At 45.6% G+C, this 26,630-nt stretch overlaps 1 protein-coding gene across 2 annotated transcripts in view; it reads right to left on the reverse strand.

Moving 5' to 3' along the window:
• Window positions 1-26,242, reverse strand: part of Kcnk9 (potassium two pore domain channel subfamily K member 9) — a 45,670-nt gene extending 19,428 nt beyond the window's left edge. Inside the window, exon 1 of one of the 2 annotated variants that reach the window (XM_017595136.3) lies at window positions 25,339-26,242. In XM_017595136.3, coding sequence (XP_017450625.1) covers window positions 25,339-25,621 — 283 coding nt within the window. In that variant the 5' untranslated portion in view covers window positions 25,622-26,242. The remainder of the gene's footprint in view (window positions 1-25,338) is intronic. The other variant, NM_053405.2, reaches the window with a different exon arrangement.
• Between the last annotated feature and the right edge of the window lie 388 nt (window positions 26,243-26,630).

Consider the following 26,630-nt stretch of genomic DNA (forward strand, 5'->3'; position numbering starts at 1 on the left):
ACAATGCCTAGTGACCAACAAACTTGATTTCTCTCCCCTTATTCTCCAAGGCCTAGAATGGGATTCTATATCCAGTACAGGGTGAGATGAGGCCATACAGATCAGTTGCCCTGAAATGGAACCTGGATCCTATTCCTTCTCTGGGGTAGCCATAGGATTCCTTTGGTCTAACAGTTACCAGAAAGCCTGGTTCCATTTCTGTCAGGGCCATTTTTGGCCAAGCCAATACATGAATTCTTCCATAGTCTCATTCTACTATTTGTACATCTTTTCTATACCCCAGCCTTGAGTTTTCCATTGCCACTCTTCCCCCCTCTGGAACAGGTTACCAGGGGATATGAAACTTGCCACTGTGGCAGATAAGAAAAATCCAAACCCAAATGGCCATGAAACACAGCCACCCCAGTCCTAGGAGCATAACCAAAAGAGGCAGAGAGTAGGAATCTTGGTAATAAGTATATATGCATAAACATAGACATATTCCTGCCCAGAGCTAGAAACATCCAACCTCTTCAAAACCAGAAACACACAAACAAAATATGGCATATTTCAGTAGAATAGCATCTTGATGAAAAAGAGAGAGAGAGGAGCTAATGCTCACTATATGTGTGAGCCCCCCAAAAATACCCTGTTAGTAAAGGGGTCAGACTCCAAAGGCCAAGTACTGCAGAATACCGTTTAAAAGACTGAGCCCCACAGAGACAAAAGATGAATTCATGGTTGTAGGAATAGAGGAAGAGACAATGGAAAGTGGTAACTGATAATGAGACGTTGCTTCAAGTGTTGAAATGCATAGAACTAGACAGAGGTGATTGTTGCTCAATGTTGAAAGTTAAATACCACTGAACTGAATGCTTTCCAATAGTTCTATATTATATATATTTTGCCTCAATTCAAAGAGTGACAAGATAATCAAATATTGAATAGGGTGGTAACACGGTTGGGAACAATGAAGAGTGTCCCAGAAGTCCCATGCTGTGCTGACCCAGGTATCCCACACAGCTCAGGACTTGGCACATAGACTTACTTGACCTGATGTCTGAAACCCATTGTTCCTGTCTCCAAACCCATGCTCTCACCTCAGCCTCTTGTCATACCACCAAGATTTCGTTCTCTGTTGAATACAGATGCCCTACAAATGATGAGGTTATTAACAAATAAACTTAAGAGCACCAGTCTAGAGATCAGAATTCCTCCTTATATTTGCATGGCAAGTGGGAGCTGCAGCATCTTCCACCATCTAGACTATAGACAGAATACCACCCCAAAGAGCACTAGTCTAGAGATCAGAATTCCTCCTCATGCTCGCATGGCAAATGGGAGCTGTAGAATCTTCCACTATCTAAACTATAGACAGAATACCAACCCAAAGAGCACTAGTCTAGAAAGAAGAATTCCTCCCCATGCTCACATAGCAAGTGGGAGCTGTAGAATCTTCCACCATCTAGACTATAGACAGAATACCAACCCAAAGATCACTAGTCTAGAGATCAGAATTCCTCCTCATGCTCGCATGGCAAATGGGAGCTGTAGAATCTTCCACTATCTAAACTATAGACAGAATACCACCCCAAAGAGCACTAGTCTAGAAAGAAGAATTCCTCCTCATGCTCACATGGCAAATGGGAGCTGTAGAATCTTCCACTATCTAAACTATAGACAGAATACCAACCCAAAGAGCACTAGTCTAGAGATCAGAATTCCTCCTCATGCGAGCATGGCAAATGGGAGCTGTAGAATCTTCCACTATCTAAACTATAGACAGAATACCAACCCAAAGAGCACTAATCTAGAAAGAAATTCTTCTCATGCTCGCATGGCAAATGGGAGCTGTAGAATCTTCCACTATCTAGACTATAGACAGAATACCAACCCAAAGAGCACTAGTCTAGAAAGAAGAATTCCTCCCCATGCTCACATAGCAAGTGGGAGCTGCAGCATCTTCCACTATCTAAACTATAGACAGAATACCACTCACAGAGCACTAGTCTAGAAAGAAGAATTCCTCCTCATGCTCACATGGCAAATGGGAGCTGTAGAATCTTCCACTATCTAAACTATAGACAGAATACCACTCACAGAGCACTAGTCTAGAGATCAGAATTCCTCCTCATGCTCGCATGGCAAACGGGAGCTGTAGAATCTTCCACTATCTAAACTATAGACAGAATACCAACCCAAAGAGCACTAATCTAGAAAGAATTCCTTCTCATGCTCGCATGGCAAATGGGAGCTGTAGAATCTTCCACTATCTAGACTATAGACAGAATACCAACCCAAAGAGCACTAGTCTAGAAAGAAGAATTCCTCCCCATGCTCACATAGCAAGTGGGAGCTGCAGCATCTTCCACTATCTAAACTATAGACAGAATACCACTCACAGAGCACTAGTCTAGAAAGAAGAATTCCTCCTCATGCTCACATGGCAAATGGGAGCTGTAGAATCTTCCACTATCTAAACTATAGACAGAATACCACTCACAGAGCACTAGTCTAGAGATCAGAATTCCTCCTCATGCTCGCATGGCAAACGGGAGCTGTAGAATCTTCCACTATCTAAACTATAGACAGAATACCAACCCAAAGAGCACTAATCTAGAAAGAATTCCTTCTCATGCTCGCATGGCAAATGGGAGCTGTAGAATCTTCCACTATCTAGACTATAGACAGAATACCAACCCAAAGAGCACTAGTCTAGAAAGAAGAATTCCTCCTCATGCTCGCATGGCAAATGGGAGCTGTAGAATCTTCCACTATCTAAACTATAGACAGAATACCAACCCAAAGAGCACTAGTCTAGAGATCAGAATTCCTCCTCATGCTCACATACCACATGGGAGCTGCAGCATCTTCCACTATCTAAACTATAGACAGAATACCACTCACACAGCACTAGTCTAGAAAGAAGAATTCCTCCTCATGCTCGCATGGCAAATGGGAGCTGTAGAATCTTCCACTATCTAAACTATAGACAGAATACCACTCACACAGCACTAGTCTAGAAAGAAGAATTCCTCCTCATGCTCGCATGGCAAATGGGAGCTGTAGAATCTTCTACTATCTAAACTATAGACAGAGTACCACCCCAAAGAGCACTAGTCTAGAGATCAGAATTCCTCCTCATGCTCGCATGGCAAATGGGAGCTGTAGAATCTTCCACTATCTAAACTATAGACAGAATACCAACCCAAAGAGCGCTAGTCTAGAAAGAAGAATTCCTTCTCATGCTCGCATGGCAAACAGGAGCTGCAGCATCTTCCACTACCTAGACTATAGACAGAATACCACACGAAAAGCACTAGTCTAGAGATCAGAATCCCTCCTTGTGCTCGCATGGCAAAAGGGAAATGCAGCATCTTGCATGGCTTAAAGACAGAATACCACCCACCGAGTACTAGCCTGAGAGAAGATAAAAATGTAGAATTTAAGTTGTTTTTTGCCAAACATATATTGCTTTTTAATCTATGACAAAGTTCAACCATCATAAGTTAAGACTGTCTATATTGCTAAGAAAGAATACATATGAATAAAAAGAATCTCCCCTGCTCTGACCTTTGTAACTTCTTGTGCCTAACCTTGAAACTCCATCCCTACATCATAGGAGACTCTAATAATGCTACCTGCCCTAATGTTCCTCCAGGGAACCTCATGCTGAGAGTTGGGGGTGGAGGTAACTAAATACCAACTTGTCTATCTTCCAAATGGAAGAATATGGGACCTGCTAGTCTTTGAGGGTTCCTAAGAATAAAAGCACTAGTCTGGGCTCTTATTCTAGCTTCATGTTAGCCTCTGAACTTGATATGTTAAGATCTGAGGTTGAAGTCAGCTGCCCACACACATGTATGCACTGTGAAGGTGATTTACTGCTGTATTTCATGAAGTTTGTAGGATCCCCATCTGTTATCTCCATAAAAGCACTCCTCCGCTACTCACGGATATTCATGTAATGATATTCAGAAGCAGTGGCCTGTGTGTCTATCACCCAGTCCAACACATACCAGCTACTAATGTACTAGCAAAGTCACAGCTATCAGTCCTGTAGTTTCCAAGGGGGCAGAGGTCATTTTCTTAAAATGTACTGTGTCTCAAGTTTACAATTTGGGGTGGTAAATATCATGAACATAGTTTGTGCCTATTTTTTACCACAACAAAATAAGAAGAAAACAGGAAATATTTTATGTCCTTGTGCTGCATCTGCTTTAAGTTTAAGCAAGATTGACGTTTTCTCCCTCATCCCAAGTCCCGGACTAGCCTTAATTTACCCGCTATATGTAAATTCTCACTTATTCAACATTCAACATTCAAATCAGAAGACTTATGAGGACATACCTTCAAAACCTATAAACCACTCTGCAAATACAAAACAGCATTATTAGCTCAAGTAAAACCCATCTTGTACACAGCACAGAGGCCTATGCTGAGCACACAATCTCCTATGCCAGCCAGCATCACTCTCAGGTAATAGACTCAGGAAATTTTCTGCTCTATGTTGTGTGAGGACTCACCTTATCCCCAGGCTCTAGGACCTCAAAGCACATAAGACAAACTGAAATCTCAAGTGCCCTCCTATTACCCATGGGTAGTGGAGACTAAGAGTTGGTAAGACAATGGTGTAGATGCCATATGACAAGCTAGAAACCTAAGTTTTGCCTAACCCAGTGTCCCCAACCTGTGGAAGGTGAGGATGATGTCACCAAAGAAAATGAAACCACCTAGTTGGAACTAGTTGAGATTGACTCAAATTTCCTGTATGAACAACAGGGGAGCTGGGAGTGTTTCTATTATTTACATGAAAAGCATGAGCCATCAAACTTTTGGTGCCCAAGGTCCATGGCACTGAGCTCCCATCTCTGCGTTGTCAAGGAACAGAGCTTCTAGAAAAGAAGCCAGCCTCAGAGCACATCCAGATCATGCTGGAAGTCTGAACCATCACCTGTGTCCAATAGACAGACACATCCAGTGGACAGATAGACAGACATTCTCCTATCCCTTGACATGACATTATCTAGCTCCTCATTTCTCTTCCATCATTTCTCATTTCATCAATCGTCTTGTTCCATACCCCTTAGAAAACCTCAGATCCATGACTTTCTAGATGGTCCCTATTCTGCAGAGCCATTCCCCACTCAGGCCATGCCCCAAAGCTCTTCCCTCGACTACAGTGACAGCAGAGAACAGAAGGACTTCTAACTGGTCCTCAAACTGAAAATTGATCTTCTCCAAGAGTCTTTTGCTCAGGTGTCTATTTGATCCCTGCCATCTCTTATTATAACACCCTACTCAAAGCTTGCCAAGACTCTAGGGATATTACGAGATTAACACAATTGACTGTAGATGCCAGATTCATTGTCAGTGATGACCTTTAGTAGGGAAAGCAGATTATCAGTGTATATTGTGTACCATCTACTTTGGGACTCATGACAACAGGAAACACAGATTATAGCATTGGGTGCAAAAGGGTAGATAGACGAGGGGTGGAAGGATGTCTGCTTGGAAATTGATGGGTGAGCCAGTAGATGAGGAAATGGGTGAATGGGTGATTCATAGAAGGTGAATTGATAATGGATGGATGATGTTTGGAATGCAGATGGAGGTATAGTGGATAGGGGGATTGATGAATAAATGAAAGTTTGATAGAAGGTGGAGAGTGGATATATGGATAGATCTATGGATACATGGATGCATGGACAATAGATGAACAGGTAGATGTATGGAATAGAAAGGTGAAAGGATAAATGGGTGGACTGATGGATAGTTATGGGATGTATGAAAGAAAGATGGATGAATAGTGAATAGACAGATGAGTGGATAATGGATAAATGAATAGATGGATGGACAGCGAATGAAAAGATGGATGAGTGGGTAAACAAACAATGGAAAGATGGATAGATGTGTGTTATATGGATGAAGACAGATGCATAGATGCATGGAATCAAGCTAGCAAATGGATAGATGAATAAGAGATGGAAAATGGATAGGTGGGTAGTGGATAATGAAAAGATGAGGGGATTTGGACATGGAATGTGGGTAGAAGATAAATTATAGATCACGGATGAGAAAAAGTAGACATTGTCTAGTAGACATGTGGAATGTGGACGAAGAAGGATAGATGGGCAGATGGGTGGATAGAGAAATGGTTAGCTAAATAGTTTAAATGGACAAATGAATGGAATGGATAAAATGAGTAAGCAACTAGTTGGGACAAAGGTTTGCTGGGAATGGCCACATGAAGTCAGGTGGAAGACATGGGAACGAGACTACCATGTCAGAATCAGAGTTTCCTCCCCTCATCTATTCTCACACACTGCTGGTAAGCAAGCTAACAGTGATAAGGGGTGGGGATTTGACTTGTGTGGCCTCTGACTGTCATGAAGTATACCAGTCGATCTCCCTCCCCACTCAGTCCCTGACATGGAGCTGACTAGTTGTCCAGGACAGGAGTGCAGGGCTCTACCACCTCTGGTAGTCACGAGGAGCAAACAAAACAAAGCACTCCTTCCCTGACTTACTCCCAAAATAGCCTCTCACCGCCCAGACACAAGGCTGGCTGGCTTTCCCCCACTCCAACCTGACTCTGCAGATTTCCCAAGCCCTGAGCTGGGCTGCGGGACAAATGAGATATAAAGTTCTGCGACTCCCAGCAGGTCTAGGTGACAGAATACCAGGGATGCCATGGCCATGGGAGAGACAGGAGTCATGAGACTCCAAACCCTGTGTAGGGACTTTGTGATCAAAAATCCTATGACAATTTCCCACATTCTCATGTGTGTAAATTCAAAGAGAAATTTCTGAGGAAAAGATTACATAGGTCAGAATGTGAGCAGATGCAGCCGACCCCAATAGCTCCTTGCAGCTGGAGAACCATCCCCACATCCCAAGGCTCTGCTAGTGAGAGTAGCCACCTTGGGTCACCAAGGAGGTGTCCCCTGAGGAGAGGACAGAATTCAGAGAACAAATTCTGCCTACAGCAAATGAAAGATACATCAATGACACGGAACCTTGGAAAAGTCTCTGGAGTCTTTTGAGCCTCGGTATGCTCATCTACAGGATGGAAACAGGAGGGGGAAAGGCAGGCAAATAAAGTTGGAATCAGAGCTCGACTTTTGCCTCTGTCCCCCAGGTTTCTCTGTAGGATACTTCTCAAGAGGATGGCAAAGGAAGTTGGAGATGCTCCCTGGATATAGGTGAATTAGCCTCACATAGTGTCTGGGAGTGAACTGAGCAGATAATAGACGCAAATAGGAGATGGGAAGGGTCTGCATTTAGAGCCTAGCAACCCTCACCTGTGAGCCTCCACCTCCTTGCTTCCTCTTGAACTAACCCCTACTCTCAGATGTCACCAGCACCTCCATTTCTGGCCTTCACCATGTTATTCTGTCTGCTGAAGCCCCCCCCCCTTCTGGGGCATCTACTGTTCCCTTGCCATCTGTAGACAGGACCAGCCAGCAGCAGTCAGCTGAGTGAGTAGCTAGGAGTGCTGAATCTTGGCTGAGGACATCTCCTGCAGGAAGGCATCCCCCGCCTCACCGTCCCCTGGTTATAGAGACACTTGTAGACCACCAGCAGGTGCATACTGGTCAGACTGGATGCCAGTCACCTGTCTGTCACATCAAGGAGTAGTATCTCTGTAGCAAAACATTCCAAACTCTCTAGCTAGTCATTGGACAAGCAGGGAAACCAACAGGCAGCCCAGACAGAACTAAAAAATCACACTCTAACATGATCTCAAAATAGACTCCAGCTCACAATCCCCATGGCAACGCCCTGGGTCTGAGGACTGTCTCTAAGGAAGGAGGACAGAAGGGTGGGACAGGGGTGGCCCAGACTCTGAATACTCCATGTAAGAGTCCCACTGCCCACAGCTGGCACACAGACAGAGAGGGGCCTGTGGGGTCTCAAACTCCACTGAATATCCAGGGAAAGGGGCAAAGGTGGAGACAAAGCTTGTTGAGTTCAATGACTGGAGAACCCCATGCATTGTGAAGGACATGACACTGAGAAAGAATTCAGACTATAGCATCTGGATCTTCCCTGCCATATCTGGATCCTTCTCAGCTTTAGGGTATCCACAATGCTGTGCTTAACCAATCCCAGTCTAACCCACTCACCACTAGCTAAGTCTGTTCAGAGTAGGATGAAGTCAGCAAGTCTTCCTAGGCACTTAGGTTTGAAGACATAATTGTCCAACCAGCATCACCTGGCAGATAGAAGGCAGCCTTGATCTTGCTTATAGTGCCTTTGGGAGGTGAGACACCAACTCTGTCTTTGTCTCTAACTTGGCCTCAGCCCTCTAGCCTCCAGAATTGCAGTAAATAAATCGCTGTTATTTATAAGCTTGCTACAATAGCTTGAACTAAGCTCCTCACACAGACTTCACCTTCCAAAGTTTACCCCTGCTTGAAAGCATATGTCTCTCTCACACCCATTTCTTGCCCTTCCTAATAACTAACTACCCTATAATGCCACAGCTGCATGGAAGATGTGAGTGTCACATTTGCTAACACCAGACCCTCCCAGACACAGACCCTACCCCATCAGCCTCTTCCTTTGAGCCACCTGGTCCCAACCCATGACTACAGGGACCTGGGAGTTGTGCCTGAGACTGGCAGGAACTGGCAGCCTCTCTTCCTGCTGGCAGTGCCTCTACATAGACCAGCCAAGAACTCAGGCACAGCATTGGACGGCAGTGGTGGGAAACAGGGGCCTGAAGTTGCAATGCCTATGCCCTTAGTGTGGCAAAGAGTCAGGTAGCCTAGCTGTGGTCAAGAGCTCTATGGCCAGATCATAGAGAATCCTGTCTGGTCTCTTGCTCAACTTCCCATTGCCCTGATCTAGCAGGTGGCAGTTCTGAAGGCTTGTGAGTCCTACACCACACCTTGGAGGGGACACAAGAGACAGTCCTGTGCTGGAAGAGAGGCAGCAGGACAAAGCCTCCATCTCCCGAAGCATAGTTCTGACATTCACGGCTGTTTCGCTAGCTTTAGAGCTGCAGCATGCACCACTACAGCCAATGATGTGAATACAAAAGAGCCATGTACCGTCTGTGACAGGTAGTCTGCACCTGCAATAAGTTTGTACCTGCCTCTGTAGATTTCCTTATAGCCCTGAAGGTTTATTTGGGACAGAAGCCAAGGCTACTGGTGGAGGAAGTTTGCCCCCAAGCAGAGGGCACATGATACAGAGCAACTGACTGCCCTCTGCCCTCAGATCCAGAACCTTTATTAGGGTTAGCCTCTCTAGGAACCCCACTGAATCAACAGCCCATAGTCGACGAGGTCCCCAGCAACCTAAAGTACTGTCCTACCCCTCTAGGTTCCTCCTACTTGGCAAAGATGTCAACACACTGACCCCAGGATTGAACTGACAGATGGACAGCTAAAAGCAGGACAGTGAGACAGCACTGTGCCAAAAGCTTAGAAATAGGAGCCGTGGGGGTGGGGGAGGCCATTTTTTAGGGCTTCTCCTTTTGAAAGTTCCAACAGAACCTGGAAAATCAGCAGGCACCTTGGACAAGAGACAGAGGGGGCACAGGATGAACTCAAGCCTCTTGTGAAACAGACAGCCTCCTGTTAGACCACCCACCACTTCTTGCAAACACCTGCTGTTCAGATTCGTGGGCTGCTGTTTTTTTTTTTCTTCAAGATTTGCTTTTTTTGAAAAACCCAGAGAATATTCTCGAACAGTTAAATATAGCTCTCGTGAAAGCTGTCCCATTTACATGCCTATGTTCATTCAACAAACATTCTCTGAGGGCCTGCTTAGTGCTAGACACTGGTGGGTGGACAACTCAGCCACTGGCAGGTAACAACATGGTCCCTGGCCAGAGGTGCTGGGGGCAGTGCACAAAGTCTGGCTTGGGAAAAGCTGATATGACACAGGTTGACAGGTGCTTAGCTGGCTGGAACCCTGAGGCTACAGAGAAATGAGAGGCATCTAACAGCCAGAGGAAAATGCATGGAGAAGGGATGTTGAGCATTAAGGGAGTCTATCATAGCCCCTGACTCAGTCTGCATGGGACAGGGGGGTGCAATGAGAGTCAAGGCTACATATCAGCAAGAGTTTGGACTTCAAAGGCCCTGGTAATCATTTATGTGGTTCACAAAGAGGCATTGATGGCTCTCAAAGAGGGTAGTGACTTAATGTATATTAATACCAGCCTTGAGCCACCACAAATGCATGCAACTGGGAGGAGGCCAGGTGTGGAACATCTTCAGAGTACAATGTTGCATAATGCCTGTGTCCCTCCTCCCCCGCCAGCCCTTTAAAACAAATGCTTAGATCATCCCCCAAAGGAAGCCAAAAACCAGACAGGGGACTTACATATGCCCAGAATGAATCTAGGCTGAGCTAGAGAGCAAAACCCAGAGCAGGAGAAAAAAGGAGAGAGAGAGAAAGGGAGAGGGGAAGGAGAGGGAGGAGAAGGGGAAGGGGAAGGGGAGGGAGAGAGTAAGGGAAGGGAGAGAGGGAAGAAGAGGAGGAGAGGGAGGGGAGAAGGAGAGGGAGGGGGAGAGGGAGAGGGAGAGAGGAAAGCAGTCCCAGTGACTGGGTCTCCTGGGTGTTGGAGAAAGGAAGACTTCAGCCAGGACCACCAGGGACCAAAGGGAGCACAGCAGCTCCCTTCTAATGTATGGAGAGGACAAAATCCTGGAGCTGTTTGCAATTGCCACCTGTAGGAAGGAGAAAGCATTTGGAGGGAAATGGGTGCTTAGCACCCTGCTTTATAAAGAAATACTGCTGGGCTCAGGATGGATGCTTAAGAGGATGGAAAGAATAATATCCTGTTAGCTTTTGAGTCCTCTCCTGAGGGATGGGATACAGAACAGATGTCTAGGATAGAGAACAGGAAGAAAAGAAATCAGCCAAAAAGAGGTTCACCCACCCCTCACCTCCCCGCTCTACTCTCATGTAATCTCTGCCACCAGCTTCCTCCTGATCACCCTCCTCCCTTCTGCTCTAAGAAGTCCTCCCCTGATGCCAGCTTCCTCTTGTTCACACCTCCTCCCTTCCACTCTCAGGGGTGCTCCCCTGCCAGCACCTATTTTGGCTCCATAATTTATCCTCACTTTCATGGGGTCCCTGACGATATCCTGAGATAGCAAAACAGCAGCTGGTGGCTTTTGCCTTTAGGAGCAAGCTCTAGGGCTCCATCATCAGCCATCACATTTAATAGCCAAATCTGTGTCCAGATTTGTTTCATAATCAGAGTCTAAAGCTCAAAGTAAAAAGGTAGTTGTGGCCATGTGACCCACATCTAACCTATGGGATACAGGGAAAAAATGTTGGGTAGGACTTCTAGAGAGGTGTTGGGATAATCTTGGCTAAAATAACCCTTCTGGCATTTTCCATCCTTCCTGCCTTGAACAACAATGTGTTTGGCACAGGAACGTGTCAGGGAAGATGAAGTAGAAAAATCAAAGGATCTTAGGCCCCAGATAATTCTGAGCAGTGGGCCCTGAAGATTGATATGACCATCACTTACCTGGGTTCTCCAAAGTCTCTGCTGCTTCTGCATAGCCTGGGCTCAGCATGGTCCTCATCCGTGTTCCACGTATGAATGCTATGGCACTCAGTGAAGTCACAAGACTACATACCTGTGCAGCTCAGTGCCCTTTGTTCCTAATGATGGCATCTACAGCATTTGTTTCCTTTCTGCCCCTTCAATCTAAGAAAACGTGAACTCCTATCACATTCCTACAGGTGTGAGTGTACATGGATCCCCAGATTTTCACACTGACTTTTCACCTATATTTGTATCTTTTGTTACAAGCCATATCAAAATCTTCCTAGAAGAAAAAGTGTAAAAATAAACTAAAAACATTAACATTTACATAACAAGTGCTAATGAAAGAAAGCTGACTCCAGAATCATTAGGACAGAAAGGGAGGTTCAGACAAAAAACATCACATGCAATAAAAAATCTTGTTGTCTCTACCAAGAAAAAACCATGAACATGAACCTATATGCATCTAACTGCATAGCTTCAAAGCACAAAAAGCAATATTTGCCCAACTCAAGGAGACAGTGATAAACCTCAATAATGAAGCATTCCAGTGGAGCATCCTTAGGAGCCAAGCAGACTTAATAATAGCAATGAACAGACTATAAGGCAAGGAATGCACATTGAAGTATCCAAGGAGCCAAGCAACTGGGGTATATGAGTGATGGGGTCTAAAGTGTGGTGGTCCTGGGACAATGGTGAGCCTAGAGAGCACATGAACCAGTTAGGTGTGCAAGTTAGCATAATGATAGCCTGAGACACTGTGCTAAACTCAGTGTGTGTAAACAATAATATTTTCCAACTCTCAAGAAAGAAAACATACATAAGTCCAAAGTAATAGAAATGTCTAGAACTTTATATATAACAGAGAACTAAATGTTCTTTTCAAATAGTTGGAGGACTTAGCAAAAGATCAATTTTTAGCAACAAAGAAAAACCTCCCAAAATTTAAAATACAGAAACTTTGAATTTGAAATGTGCTTATAGACTATGGCAGACAGTGTATGTTAGTTGTTTTAAATGTTTAGAATGCAATAAAAAATAAATCCAATTATCCCAAACATCTTGTCAGCCATTTTTGCAACTATTATTCTCTACATTACATAAATGGCAAAGGCTAAAGCACAGAGAAGTCAAATCTTATGCCCAAGGTTGCTCAACAAGCAACAGCCTATGGAAATCAGCTTGTAAGCTCATGATTCTGATCTCTCTGCTAACAAGATTTCATGTGCATGCATATTGTATGACTTTAAAACCCACACGCTTAGCTCTTGAATTAACAAGACAAACTCATAAAGAACTTGTAAATAATTGATTATAAAAAGCAAAAAGATCTGCAGATCATTGGTTAAAAGAAAAACACTCATTTGCAAATTCTTTACAAATAGTTGATGATTGGATGCATCCAAAGTAGCAAACAGAGGACAACACATAGCCTTTTGTATTTTAAGGGGGAAAAAAGGCTTATACTTGAAGCTGGCGGGGGGGAGGGAATAAAACTAAATAAAGTAAAATAAGTGTTTACAAATAGAAAAGCAAATATCAAGGTAACCTACTATAATAAAGTCAATAGATGTTGTTAGCTAATGCTTCAGATTTTTGAACAATGCAAGAGCCAAATAAAACACATATGTCAATCAGAGCTTTTAAACTAGATAGCTGAGCTGGAAAATATGAACCAAATCTCTGCAGGTATCTGCTTACTGAGGCTTCCTAATTTACAAAGAGAACTACTATTTTCTCAATTCAGTTTCTTGGGTTCTATGTTATAAGCAGAAGTAAGTGTACATTTGCTGGATAATTCTCGAAGTACATGTGGACAATACCAACAAGGTGGGTATGGGGATATGAGGGTATTTTTGTATATTCTGTAAGCTTTCACTACCATCACTTCAACAGTGATGGGATGTTCATTTTGTAACTCAATACACACTAGCTTCCATTTCTCTTGTGCTTGGGGTCCCTTGGCCTGAACATTGTCCCCTACAAACACCATATTTACCTTCTCAGCAGCCAGAATTCCTCATTATTCAGGTGTTGTCAGAAAAGAGCTTATCTCCAGGACCTCCCACCATGAATGTTTCTTTAAACCAGCCTCCTGAGGATTTAGCCTGTATCTCTGTATTAGCCAGTCACTAGAACTCCATGCTCAGCTTTCCCTGCCCTGTCCTACATTAACTGCCATCATATACCCCCCAGAATCAACTATAAGGAAGTGACCCAAACACCACCCCAGTTTGTGAAAGAGATTGCCTGGGTACATCATGGACTTACTAAATGTGGAAGCAAATAAAAGGATCAAAGTGGACAGAATAATGAATACATTACAAATGAATACAAAGTGGATAGAGGAATGAATATATGGAAGGCTAAATGATACAGAAGGGTCTGTCAGGTGAGTGACAGGTACCCAAAAGCATAATACCATGGAAAATGGGGGAAGGAATGACAGGAAAGAACTTAGTGATTTAGTGGCAGAAAAGGAAATGAATGATGGGTGTAGGGTAGACCTTGAATACAAGGGAAACTTGGGGAAGACATGGTAGATAGTTGAATGCCAGAATGACGATACAAGGGCAGATAAATGTAAGGTACAATTGTACAATGACTGGTGCAAGTGAGGAGTGAATAATATAATAGTAGAAAGTGAATAAAGATGAGGTGACACAAAGATGCATAGGAAAACAAATGGCAGGGTTGAGGGGGGATAAGACTGGAGAATTAGGGATACATGTATGAAGGAGAGAGAGACTGGAAGATAGGAGGATGAATACATTTACAAACACAACCACAGATGTGGAAATGAAAGAGACGAAGACAGTAACAGATACAATGTCAGATGCTCGAGCTAATGACAGGTGATTAGAGGGCTGAATGCTAGAGCAATGGTGGAGTGAAGAAGGAGTGACAGGTGCACTGACAACCCAGTGATATATTGACAGAGAGGAAATGAGTGGCAAGGGCAGAGAAAACTCAATGATGCCATGTAGAAGATGAATGTATGGTGGGTACAGGAAGACTTAATGGTGCCCTGACAGGTGGGGAGTAGGGCCAAATGTTGAGAGTGTGAAGGACTGTGATATGCAATGCCAGAGAGTAGAATGAGTCACAGACTTAAGGACTGAGTGAAACAAAGCATAAGAGAAAACAAAGGATGGGTGTGTAAAGAATTGAGTGACACTGGGCCCATTGTGGAAATGAAAAGCACAATCATGAAGAAATGAATGAGAGGAGAATAAAAGACTAGTGTATTGTGGGGTGTTACTGTGAATGGAATGATGAATGGGTAGTGCACAGAAGACTGATATAACAGGAAGGACTAACTTATAGGTGTATAGAGGATGAGTAAGGTACTAGCAGATGGAGAAGTAAGGATATGGTGGAAGGTTGGAGAAGGGATGCTGTGCCCAGACAGTGATGATACAGACAGACAAGAAATGACTGGCGAATATAGAGATACAGGCTAAATCTTCAGAAATAGGGATGAATGATAAAATACAATGGTGGGTGGAAGAATGAATAACAGATGCATATAAAATTGAGCAATAAGCAGGCAATGGTGGTGCAGGCTTTTAATCGCACCATTTGGGAGACAGAGCCAGGTGGATCTCCATGAGTTTGAGGTCAACCTTGTCTATAGAATGAGTTCCAGGACAGCCAAGGCTACACAGAGAAGTCCTGTCTCAAAAAAAAAGAGTTGAGTGACATTCCGGAAAATGAGAAATGATGACAAGTGTTTTGAGCATAGTGTGATTCAAGGACTAACAGGGAAACTATGAAAATTGCATGGAATAGTCAGTGACACCTTAACAAGTGGAGAAAAGGTGGTAAGCAAGTGCATGGCTGAATAATGCAATGGCTGATGGGTAATGAATTATGGTTACACAAAGAACCATGTAACAAAACAATCCATGAGAGAATGAATGGCAGATGCACAGAGAACTGAATGATGTAATGGTGTATAGAGGAATGATTGACAGATGATGGAGTGAAATCATTGGTTCTCAGGATGAGTGACAGGTTCATGGAGAACTGGGTGACATAACGATGTGTAGGGGAATGAACAACAGGCACACGGAGGAAGGAGTGGCAAGCACATAGAGAACTAACGAGATGCTGGAGAGGGCAATAAATAGAGGCAAGAGGGAATGAATAGTGTGATGTTTATGGGAAATAAAGAGGCAGTGCATGGAGAACTGACTTATTTCATGATGCATACTTTATGGTAGCTGTGTGGAGGACTGAACAAGGTTGTGATGTTTGGAATGAGTGATGTCACAGCATATAGAGGGATAGAAGATGAGTACAATAAGGACTGAGCGATGCTATGGTTTTAGTAACAGAATATGGGGCACTGGGTGATGCCATGATCCATAGGGAAATGAGTGGTGGGTGTGTGAAAGACTAAGTGATCAATGATTCTCATGGGGGATGAGGGACAGTTCTTAGGAGAACCAAGTAAATAAGGACTGCATGGTGTAATGATGCATAGGAGGATGAATGACAGGTGCAGGGTGGACTGAGGGATCAATGGTATATAGTGGAATGGATGGTCTGTGCACTGAAGAATGAGTGATGTGGAGCATCTGGGAACAGACGAGAGGTACGTGGGGGATTAAATGATGTAACGGGTGCATAGCAGGTACACCTAGGAGTGGATGATACATTAGCTGACAGCAAAAGGACTGGATGTGTGTGGGTGACTAAAGGAAACTGGGAAGGGTAGAGGAGTGAATGGTAGGTAGCTGGACCGTGTGTAACACAATGGGGGATGACAGGAAGAAGGACAGGTTTGGGTGATAAAATGGCAGGAAGGGAATAAATACAGGTGCATGAAAGCTCAGTGGCACTGTGGTGGACAGGAAACAAGTGACAGGTATAGGAAGAACTGGATGGGACAATTGAGAATGGAGGGGGAAAAGGCAGGTAGGAAGAGTAGCTACCTGGGCCCTGGCAGATGGAGAATGAATGGCAAGCACTTGAAGAAGTGAACCAGACAACGGCAGGAGAGAGAATGACTGTCATGTGGCAAGAACTGAACAATTCATGTGAGATGAGAGATTGAATGGTGGGATTAGAGAGATGATGGTACAGGTAAGGCAGTAGGGTGAAGGAGGAGCCCATGGAGGTGGGAGGGGCTTAGGGTCTGATAGAAAATGAATAGCAAGTGAATGGACAAGTGTATGGTGCAGAGGTGAATGTGGAAATGAATACGAAGGAGTTGGAGAGCTGAGAGTGACAGTGGCAGATGGGCACTGAGTGATAGGTAGCTGGAAGTTCAAGTGTCACAATGAAAGATGAGAAGATGGATAACCAGTCTGTGGGTGACTGAGAGGATGGTGGGCAAGGAAATGGGTGATATGTGTGAAGAACTAAGTTACAATGGGAGGTGGGAGTGTGGATACTTCCCAGATATGTGAATGGTGATATCTCAGAGGGAAGCTATATGAGATTATGGAAAGCTAAGACAATGGTAGATAGGGGTGTGTGGAGAACTTAGTCATACCAAGACAGGATGGGGGATGTGTGACAGGTGGGTAGAGAACTGAATGATGAGATGGCAGCTGGATGTTTGAGTGACAATTGTAGGGAAGACTGCATAAAATAAATAATCAAGAAGGAGGCTCTCATTGTAGGGAGGAAGGGGGAATGGAAAGTTGATAGAGATAAAGAAGTGGATAGCAGGTTCAGGGAACACCAAGTGATGTGGTAGTAAAGAGGGAGCACTAAGTGAATGTGGATGTACATGTCATTTGGGTGAAGGGACCAAATGCTCCAACAATGAGACAAGAGTGAATGGCAGTTCTATGGAGGGCCACAAAACATGATCATTATGTAGAGGAATGGATGAGAGGTGCCCAGTAACTGAGCATCACAGCATCAGGTGCAGTAATGAATGATAGAGGAATGGAGGCACATGTGACACAGTGACAGATGTATGAAGGAATTGTATCTGTGTAGAAAACTGGATGGTGCCATAGTTAATGAAGGGCGAGGTTGGCAGAGTGCAGCAGACTGAGCACTGCAATAGTGGCAGCTGATGTCAGGTTATGCAGGACAAAGTAACGCCTCGTGTCAGATAGAGGAGTTTCATGGAAGAATGGTGATATGAGAGTGGGTGGGACAGTGAGAGGGACTTGTGGAGCAGTGAGTCTTCACTAGTAGCTAATGGGAAATGAAGGGTGGGTGCATGTAGGATTGAACAATACTGTGGCCACTGTGGAAGTGAATGACAGGCTCACAGAAGAGGAGTGACATGGTGTCCGATGCTAAATAATATGTGCAAGGATGACAGTGTGCATCCATTGAAGAAGCTGAATGGTGGGTGAGTGGTGCAATGTTGGCTGATGGAATGACTGACTGTCCAAGTGCATGGAAGACTGGGTGATGACTGGCTAATGGGGAGTGAATGATGGTAGGGGTGACATTGTTGGGTGGGTGAGGCCATGAGTGACAAGGTCCAGAGAAGATTAAAAGATACAATGGTAGGTGGTAGAATGGGTGAGTGGCTGTGAGGTCACAAAGTGAATAAGTGCATATGTGCATAAGCATGGGTGGATAGAGGTGTCCATAGTAAGTACATGGACAACTGTTGCTAGGATACCTAACATAGGACATTCACCTCCTGCTCCTATTCTTCCCTCTCTGATCTTCCTAGGTTAGATGAGCCAGAACAGAGCATGTGACAGATGCCTGGGGGTCCTTGCCTCTCATCTCATTCTTGTTTCAGAGCACCAGAGTGTCTCTACACATCTAGGGAGAAGTGTCTGTATCGCTACCCCAAAACGACAGCCCTATTCCCTGTTTCCTTCATGACACCTTTAAGCAGGATGCTCGCTAGAGAGCTTGAGCTGAATAAGGATGGCCAGGGCTAGGACTAGAGAGGATCCAAGGAAGCAAAGCTGTCTAGGCACCTCCTGCATCCTCAGCATGACAGCTGCTGGCCACCTAGATATGGAGAATTCAGAACCCCCTTGCTCCCAATGCTATCCATCACCTAGGTTTGGCTGAGCAGGCTCCCTAAATAGTGAGGTGGTGCACACAGGCCTACCATGACCCTTGGGATGGCCCAGCTAGAGCCTGCAGTAAAGAGACCCTATTTGCATTATGGTCTTTTATGCCCTCTCCTTTAGTGTCCATTGCCTTGTCTGCCTCAGTTTCCTCATCTGTCAAGCAGAGCAGTGCTTTCACTAGTTCATGGGTGGATGGAGAGAGAGAGACAGAGACAGAGAGACACAGAGAGACACAGAGAGAGACAGAGAAAGACACAAAGAGACAGAGAGACACAGAGGGAGTCAGAGAGAGATAGGGAGAGACAGAGAGAGACAGATAGAGAGACACAGAGAGAGATAGGGAGCGACAGAGAGAGACAGACAGGGACAGACAGAGAGACACAGAGAGAGATAGGGAGAGACAGAGAGAGACAGACACGGACAGACAGAGACAGAGAGACACAGAGAGACACACTGAGAGAGAGAGAGAGAGAGAGAGAGAGAGAGAGAGAGAGAGAGATCAAGCTCCATGATTCCTCAGGCATCAACCTGTCCCATTGGTCCTCCTTCAGCTTTGCAGTACTTTGTGGGATGCCTACTCTGTGCCAAGTTCAGTGCTGGACAGTATAGGTTCAGGGAACAAAGGTAGTTTAAACCTGAGGTAGAATAAACAGAATCCACAAGGCTGAGATGGACTGGAAAAGAGGAGGGCAAGGGTGGGACTTGAAAGACTGGGGTGGGTAAGATGTTCTGTGCGTGTGTGTGTGTGTGTGTGTGTGTGTGTGTGTGTGTGTGTATGATGTGTGTGAGTGTGCATGTGTGTAGGGTGCTGTGCATGAATGCATGTGTGTGTATAAGGATGCTGTATGTGAGTGAGTGTGCATGTGTGCATGAATGTACATGTATATGTGGGCACAAATGTATACACACATATGTGTAAGATGTGCTTATATTTGAGTATGTGAGAAAAGATACTATGCATGTGTGTAAGCAGTTGTGTATGAGTATGTGTGAGCATGTGTGTATAAGGATGCCATGTGTGAGTGTGTATGTGTGTATGTGTGCACTAGTACATACACACATGTGTATAAGGATGTCATGCTTATATGTGACTGTGCATGTGTGTAAGGATTCTGTAAATGTATCCATGAATGTTTGTGTGTGTGAGTGCACAAGAACATGCACACATGTGTGTAAGATGTTGTGCTTGTGTATGTATGCATGTGTGAAAGGATGCTATTCATGTGTGTGCATGTAAACATGCTGTGTGTGAGTGTGCATGTGTGCACAATTACACACACACATGTGTCTGAGGATGCTGTGCTTGTGTGTATGAGTGTGTATGTGTGTTTGAAAAAATGCTGTGCATGTGTGTGCATGTTGTGTGTAAGAATGCTGTATGTGAGTATGTATGTGTATAAAGATTCTGTGAATGAATCCTTGAGTGTTCATGTGTATGTGAGTGCACAAGAGCATGAACACATGTGTAAGATGTGCTTCTCTGTGTGAATATGTATTGTGTAGTGAAAGGATGGTGTGCATGTGTGAGTGAGAATGCTGTGTGAGTGAGTGTGCATGTGTAAGGATTCTGTGCATGTGTGAATGAGTGTGCATCTGAGTATGTGTGCACATGTACATGCACACATGTGTGAAAGAATGGTGTGCATCTGTGTGTATGTGTTTGTAAGAATGGTGTGTGTAAGTGAGTGTGCATATGTGTAAGGATTCTGTGAATGCATCCATGCATATGTATGTATGTATGTATGTATGTATGTATGTATGAGTGCACAAGTGCATACATACATGATAAGGATGCTGTATTTGTATGTGTGTGAAAGGATGTTGTGCATGTGTGTGTATAAGAATGCTGTGTAAATGTACATGTGTGTGCACATGTGCATTAAGGATGCTGTGTGTGAGTATGTATGTATGTGAAAGGATTCGGTGCATACATGCATGAGTGTGCATGTGTGTGTATGGTTGTACAAGTGCATGCACACATGTGTGTCAGGGTGCTGTGCTTGTGTGTGTATGTGTGTGTAAAGAATGCTATGCATGGGTGTGTGTGCATGTGTGTAAAGATGCTGTATGTGAGTGAGTGTTCATGTGTGTGTAAAGAATTCTGTGCATGGGTGTGTGTGCATGTGTGTAAAAATGCTGTGTGTGAGTGAGTGTTCATGTGTGTGTAAGGAATCTGGGTATGTGTGTATTAGTGTCCATGTGCATGTGTGTATGAGTGCACAAGTGTATGCACACATGTGTATGTAAGGATGCTATTGTGCATGAGTGTGTATGCATATGTGAAGGGTGCTGTACATGCATGTGTGTGCATGTGTAAGGATGCTGTGTACATGTATGTGCATGTGCATGTATGTGTGTGTGAGTGTGTGTGTGCGTGTGTGCGTGTGTGTGTGTGTGTGTGTGTGTGTGTGTGTGTGTGTGTGTGTGTGTGTGTAGTTAGCCTGGTAGACAGCACAGGAGAGGTAAAGACTCTCACTGAGCTTAGCTGTACCTGATTTATGCTGGACTAAACCAACTAACTATCTGGGCTTCCAGCACCTTCTGTGGAGGCCAGACTTTATCTTATCATCTATACTATCCCTAGTGTCAAAGCAGGCAGCACAAGCAAGTCAGGCCAAGTGCTTGACATGACTGTGGGTCATAGTCACCTCAAGACCTGTGATGAATGCTGTCCATTTTGTGAAAAGTGTTCAGTGATCTGCTTCTGACTTGGGAAGGGAGGAGTTCGATGTCTGTCTAGAACAGGGCAGGACCCCTAGGAATTCTTTCAGCCCCACCTCTGTCTGCAGACCCCAATACTAAACCAGTCACCTCCACTCCTATGACAGCACCTCAGTTTCATACGGACTCGGAGAGTCAGGAAAGTGTGTGCTTCTTCCCTGTTCCTCAAAACTGTACCTAAAGAGAAAAAGCCACAAGTCCACCCTTCTTCCCCCATGGTAAACCAGCCTTTAAATTGTCCTCCACAGCTTGGCAGATGGCATCTGGTGTCTTCCTTTTTAACGATCCTAAAGGTGACCAACCTAGATGATAGATGTTAGACTGTAAAAAACAGGTGATGGCAATCCCATCTCTGGTACTTTCTGCAAAGAGGCTGACTGTGAGGCAGTTTTAGCTTAAACCTCCCACTGTGGGAGGTGATACGTTTATACCAGTCATATTATGCAAGCTCCAAGACCTCATCCCCAAGCAGCAAAAGGCTAATCAATCCCCTGTGCCCACGCATACTCCATTCAACACCACCTACTTCCCGCACTTGCCTTGGCCCCCACTGCACAGCCAATCAGATCAGTGGGCTACAAGAAAGGGGGTCTCACTCAAGTTCAAAACCAACTAGTAAAACTCCATTCAAGAGAGCTGCAAGTGACAACAACACCAGAGCACAGAACTCCCAGAGCTACGGCTGGAGTCGACATCATGATCCAAAGTCTTTCATGAAGGCATAGTTACAGATTCAGAATAAAGTGGTAATGATATATGTTTGCAACTCCATTCCAAAGAGTGAATTAACAACTACATCTTAGAAGCAATGTTCATTAGCCAGCTCCAGGGGCTCCTACCACAACCAGGGTCTTGGGTGCAAAGTTGACGTGCACACACCCAAGAAATCCCTCCAAATTAGCCGAAAAGGGATAGCTGTGAAGACAAAGCTCACTTGCTGATGTCATTGCCCAATAAAAGACAATTCATATGACAGCATGGCTTTGGGCTGCTTTTTATCCTAGGCCTAAAAAGCACCTTCACTTGTACTTACATTTCTAAAAGAAAAGAAACAAAATTAATTGCAAGAGTGTTTTATTTCCTATAGATCTGGCATCTACTAAGTGCTTCAATGTGCAGGGCTGTGGAGTGATCCTGCATCCCCATGGCTGATAATAAAAGGCAGCCTGTCAAGTGGTTATTATATAATAGGTCTTCTACAGGTGGGGAAACTGAGGCTGGAAATCAGAAAATGGCATCGCTGTAGTCTTCACTGTATGGAAGGCTCCAGATTCCAGTCTTCCCACTCAAGCTCAGCTACCTTAGGACATCTCTCTCTCTCTCTCTCTCTCTCTCTCTCTCTCTCTCTCTCTCTCTCTCTCTCTGTCTCTGTGTGTGTGTGTGTGTATGTGTGTGTGCATGTATGCATGTGTGTATGTATGCATATGTGTGTATGTGTGTATGTGTGTGCATGTATGAATGTGTGTATGTGTGCTTGCACTAAATTATGCATATGTGTGTCTGTGTGTGCCTATGCATGTATGTGTATGCATATGAGTGTTTATATGAGTATGTATGTATGACTGTGTGTATGCCCACATGTGTGCCTGCATGTGTGTAAATGAGAATGCAAGTGGGTATGTATGTGTACATATGTGTGCATGTGTGTATATGCATGTGTGTATGATATGCATGTGTATGTGCATGCATGAGTGTATATATGAATGTATATTATGCTTGAGTGTCTGCCTACATGTGTGTAAATATGCATGCAAGTGTACCCATGTGTATGTATATAAGTATGTATGTTTGTATACCTATGCATGTGTATCTGCATGCATATGACTGTATATATGAGTGTATATGTATGACTGTGTGTCTGCCTACATGTGCCTGCGTGTATATAAATGTGCATGCAAGTGGATATGTTTTATGTATGTATGTGTGTACATGTGTATGTATATATATATGTGTGCATGTGAGTGTATATACGTAGATGTAAATACATGTGTGTATGTATATGAGAGTATGTATGTCTGTGCATGTGTGTAATAGTATGTAATCATATGAATATGCATGAGAGTGTAAATGTATGTGCATGAGAGTGCACATGTGAGCGTGTGTGTACGTGTGTGTGTGTGTGTGTGTGTGTGTGTGTGTGTTTTCAACCTTTCTAAAAAATCAAGAGAAACCCAATAAAGGAAATTAGAAAAGTCATCATTTTCCTCTGTACTGATGATGACAGCGCCCTTCTTCAGGGGCTAAGACAACAGTTGCATTTGCTCCTCTTCTGTTGACACCATTTTCTTTGGAGTTTCAAACATTAGATGCTTATGTCCAGAACTGCCAATCATGTCAATGAAGGAAGTACACCTTAGTGAAAGCTACCTCTAGCTTAGTTCCTTTATTTTTTTTCTTTTTTTTTAAGAAATGCTGCAACATGACTCTGCTAGTTTTAACCCGAGCCTTCTCACAGTGTCACCCACCTCTAAGGAGTAGTCAACAGTTTTCTGTGCTGATTTTTACTACAGGGAACTTAGCCTGAAAACAAAGTCCCTGTTTCAGACCTCCATCACAAAAGGCGCTTTTAGGGGACCGTGAGGTTTCCCCCCTCTCTGTGTGTCACAGGCAATATTCTTGCCTTCCAGAAAACATACCTGTCCCCCAAACACATCTGTTTATCACCACCACAGTTCAAAGACAGAAATGATGCAGTGACCACTGGCCTCTCCTCCAACCTGAAAATGCCACAGGGTTGGGGGTGGAGGCCTGGGGCCAGCAGGAACATGTCCTTTATGTTATGTGAATAACATAAAAGTGATATCTCCCCCCCACCCCCAGACATGAAAACTTACCCTGATTTTGAGCATATTTAAATAAAACAACTCTTAAAAAGTCTTCAAACAAGGAGGAAAGACAGGCTGTCCCGGGCTGGTGCTTACTGTTGCATATGGCAGGCACCCTCAAATCCTGTGTACTCCCCACCCCTACCCCCACCCCACCCCTCCTCAACAGCACAGAGCTTTTCAGATCAAAAAATTTGTTTTTTAATTTTTAATACAAAATGCATGGGAAAATTAGAGGGGAGGACCAGGATAGTGAAGAGGGTTTCTTATCAAGACGCAGAGGCAAAAGAGACCACCTTTGAGTCCACATTCTGATCCTCACAGGTCCAAAGAGATGGACCAAGGCATTGTGCCATGACAGGGCAAGTGGCCAGCCAGAGACACCATTCTGCCTCCTCCCTTGGGATAAAGTCTGGCATTCCCAAATCCCACAGGTTTCCATGTGCCAATCTAGGGGTGTCTCCCAACCACTAGCTTCAGTGGGAATGCAGTCACAGGGATCCACGAAAGACTGATCTGTAGACAGTGACCTGTGTGTGGGAACCTACATACAGGCAACCCCATCTTGTACTAGATAGACTCTTTTCCAGAATGGATTAAACTCCCCCAGTTTCAAACAACATCCAGACTCCTCTGGTCCACAGTCTCAGTCCACAAGGGCAAACAAGCACTGCCCTATCCAACCCACCAGGTCTGCATTGCAGGCCACCTGCTGCCACCCCCACCCCAGCCATAGAAGAGAAAACTCTTCTCCCAGGACCTAACATTCTCCACAACCCAAAAGAGGGATATTGGGTGCTGAAATCTTGGTTCTCAAAAGGTCCCCAGGTGAGGAAGAATCAGTACCACCCCTCCTAGCTCCAAAAGCCGCCTCCTGCCACTTTGATGCCCCGCCAGCTTTGTCCCAAATTCCCCAAGAGTTTAAGCCTTGGAACCCACTCAGGGAAGTGCATCCAGAACAGGGGCGTTAGGTGGGTGGGTGTTTGGCTGTGGGATTATTCTTAGCGCTCCACTCTTTCTCAAAGTGGCGCCTCCACCCTCAAGACAACAGCACTGACTCTGGGAGTTCCCAAGCCTGGCCCAAACACCAGAACAGTCTGAAGCACCAGATCGCGGATCCCCTGAAAAAGTGAGGTCATGCCCCTGGGGGATGAGACACTGAAACAGGGTCTGTCTTGAACCTGGGGAGCCCCCACCCCCACCCCAGCCTTGTTCCGTGTGTGCTACCTCTCCTGGACCCCTCCTCTGTCTCCCAAGAGCCCGGTGGCGGCACACCCCTTACCGATAGTTGTGATGACAGTGATAGCGAAGTAGAAGGACCCGGCGAACTTCCACTGGACACCAGCGCGGTGGGGCTCAGACTGCAGGATTACCAGCTCCAGCTGCTGGTAGTCATCGGAGCTGATGTTGTACTTGCCTCTGAGGCGGACCTCTTCTGCTTTAAGTTTCTCCTCCTCGCGCATCTCATGGTCCGACTCGAGGGCGTCGAACACCGCGGCACCCACCAGCAGGTAGGTGAAGGTACAGGCGATCAAGGACAGGGTACGCACGTTCTGCCGCTTCATGGCCGCCAAGAAGGAGATGCCAAAGGGGAGATGAACCAGACCGCGAGAATCCCAGTGCAGCGCCGCGCGGACTAAGCCTCCGCTACTACGGTGGAGTCGAAGTTGCAGGCGGTGGTAGCAGCAGATGCCACAGCTGATGTTGGAAATTTCGGTCTCATCTTGGGGGTCCTCACTCTCACGAACTTCACCACTTGAAGGCTGAGGGGCCTCCGCGGGTGCCGCGGGCTCCTGGGACTCAGCGACCTCAGCGGGCTCCCGGGACTCTGCGGATTCCGCGGCATCAGTGGACGCCCCGGGCTCGGCAGGCTCGGCTGACTCTGCGGGCGCAGCGGGTTCCGCGGGCGCAGCGGGTTCCGCGGGCGCAGCGGGTTCCGCGGGTGCAGCGGGTTCCGCGGGCGCAGCGGGTTCCGCGGGCACAGCGGGCTCTTCGGGAGCACCCAGTGCAACGGATTCCGCGTACACAGGGGGGTCCGCGGGCGTGGTGATCACCACCGGGGTGCGCGTGATGGTGGGCAAGTTGATGGCATTGCTTTGGCGCGGAGGCCAGCGATCCTGGACCCGGGACACCCTATGCCAGGCCTGGGTCAAACGGTTTGCCCCAGTGCGGATGGTCGTGCGGATGGATGACCCAAGCTCGTTCCGCGAGGGCTGCCTGGTCCTCGGCACCTCGCCCCTCGAGCCTGCAGGCTCGGCTGGGGCAGGATCGGTAGCCGGGACAGAGGGAGACCCGGGGAGGGGTTCCCCATCCCTCTGGATGCGTTCCCCGGCTAGCGGGGCCCAGCTAATCGCCTCCAGTGTGGCGGTTGCCCCGCGGGGACCTGCTTCTCCCTCTAGCTTTCTTCACCCCTTTGGGTTGGGGGAAATGGAAAGTTTACTAAGTAAAGGTGTCTCTAGAATCCCTGCAAGCAGGGAGAAAGTCTATCTAGCAGGGCAACGGGCGAGGAAACCCGATGCCCCAAGATCCGAACGCCCCGTGCCCACCTGGGCGCGCGGGGCACGCGGGGTGCCC

The sequence above is a fragment of the Rattus norvegicus genome, chromosome 7, assembly GCF_036323735.1.
Source record: "Rattus norvegicus strain BN/NHsdMcwi chromosome 7, GRCr8, whole genome shotgun sequence".
Taxonomy (NCBI): domain Eukaryota; kingdom Metazoa; phylum Chordata; class Mammalia; order Rodentia; family Muridae; genus Rattus; species Rattus norvegicus.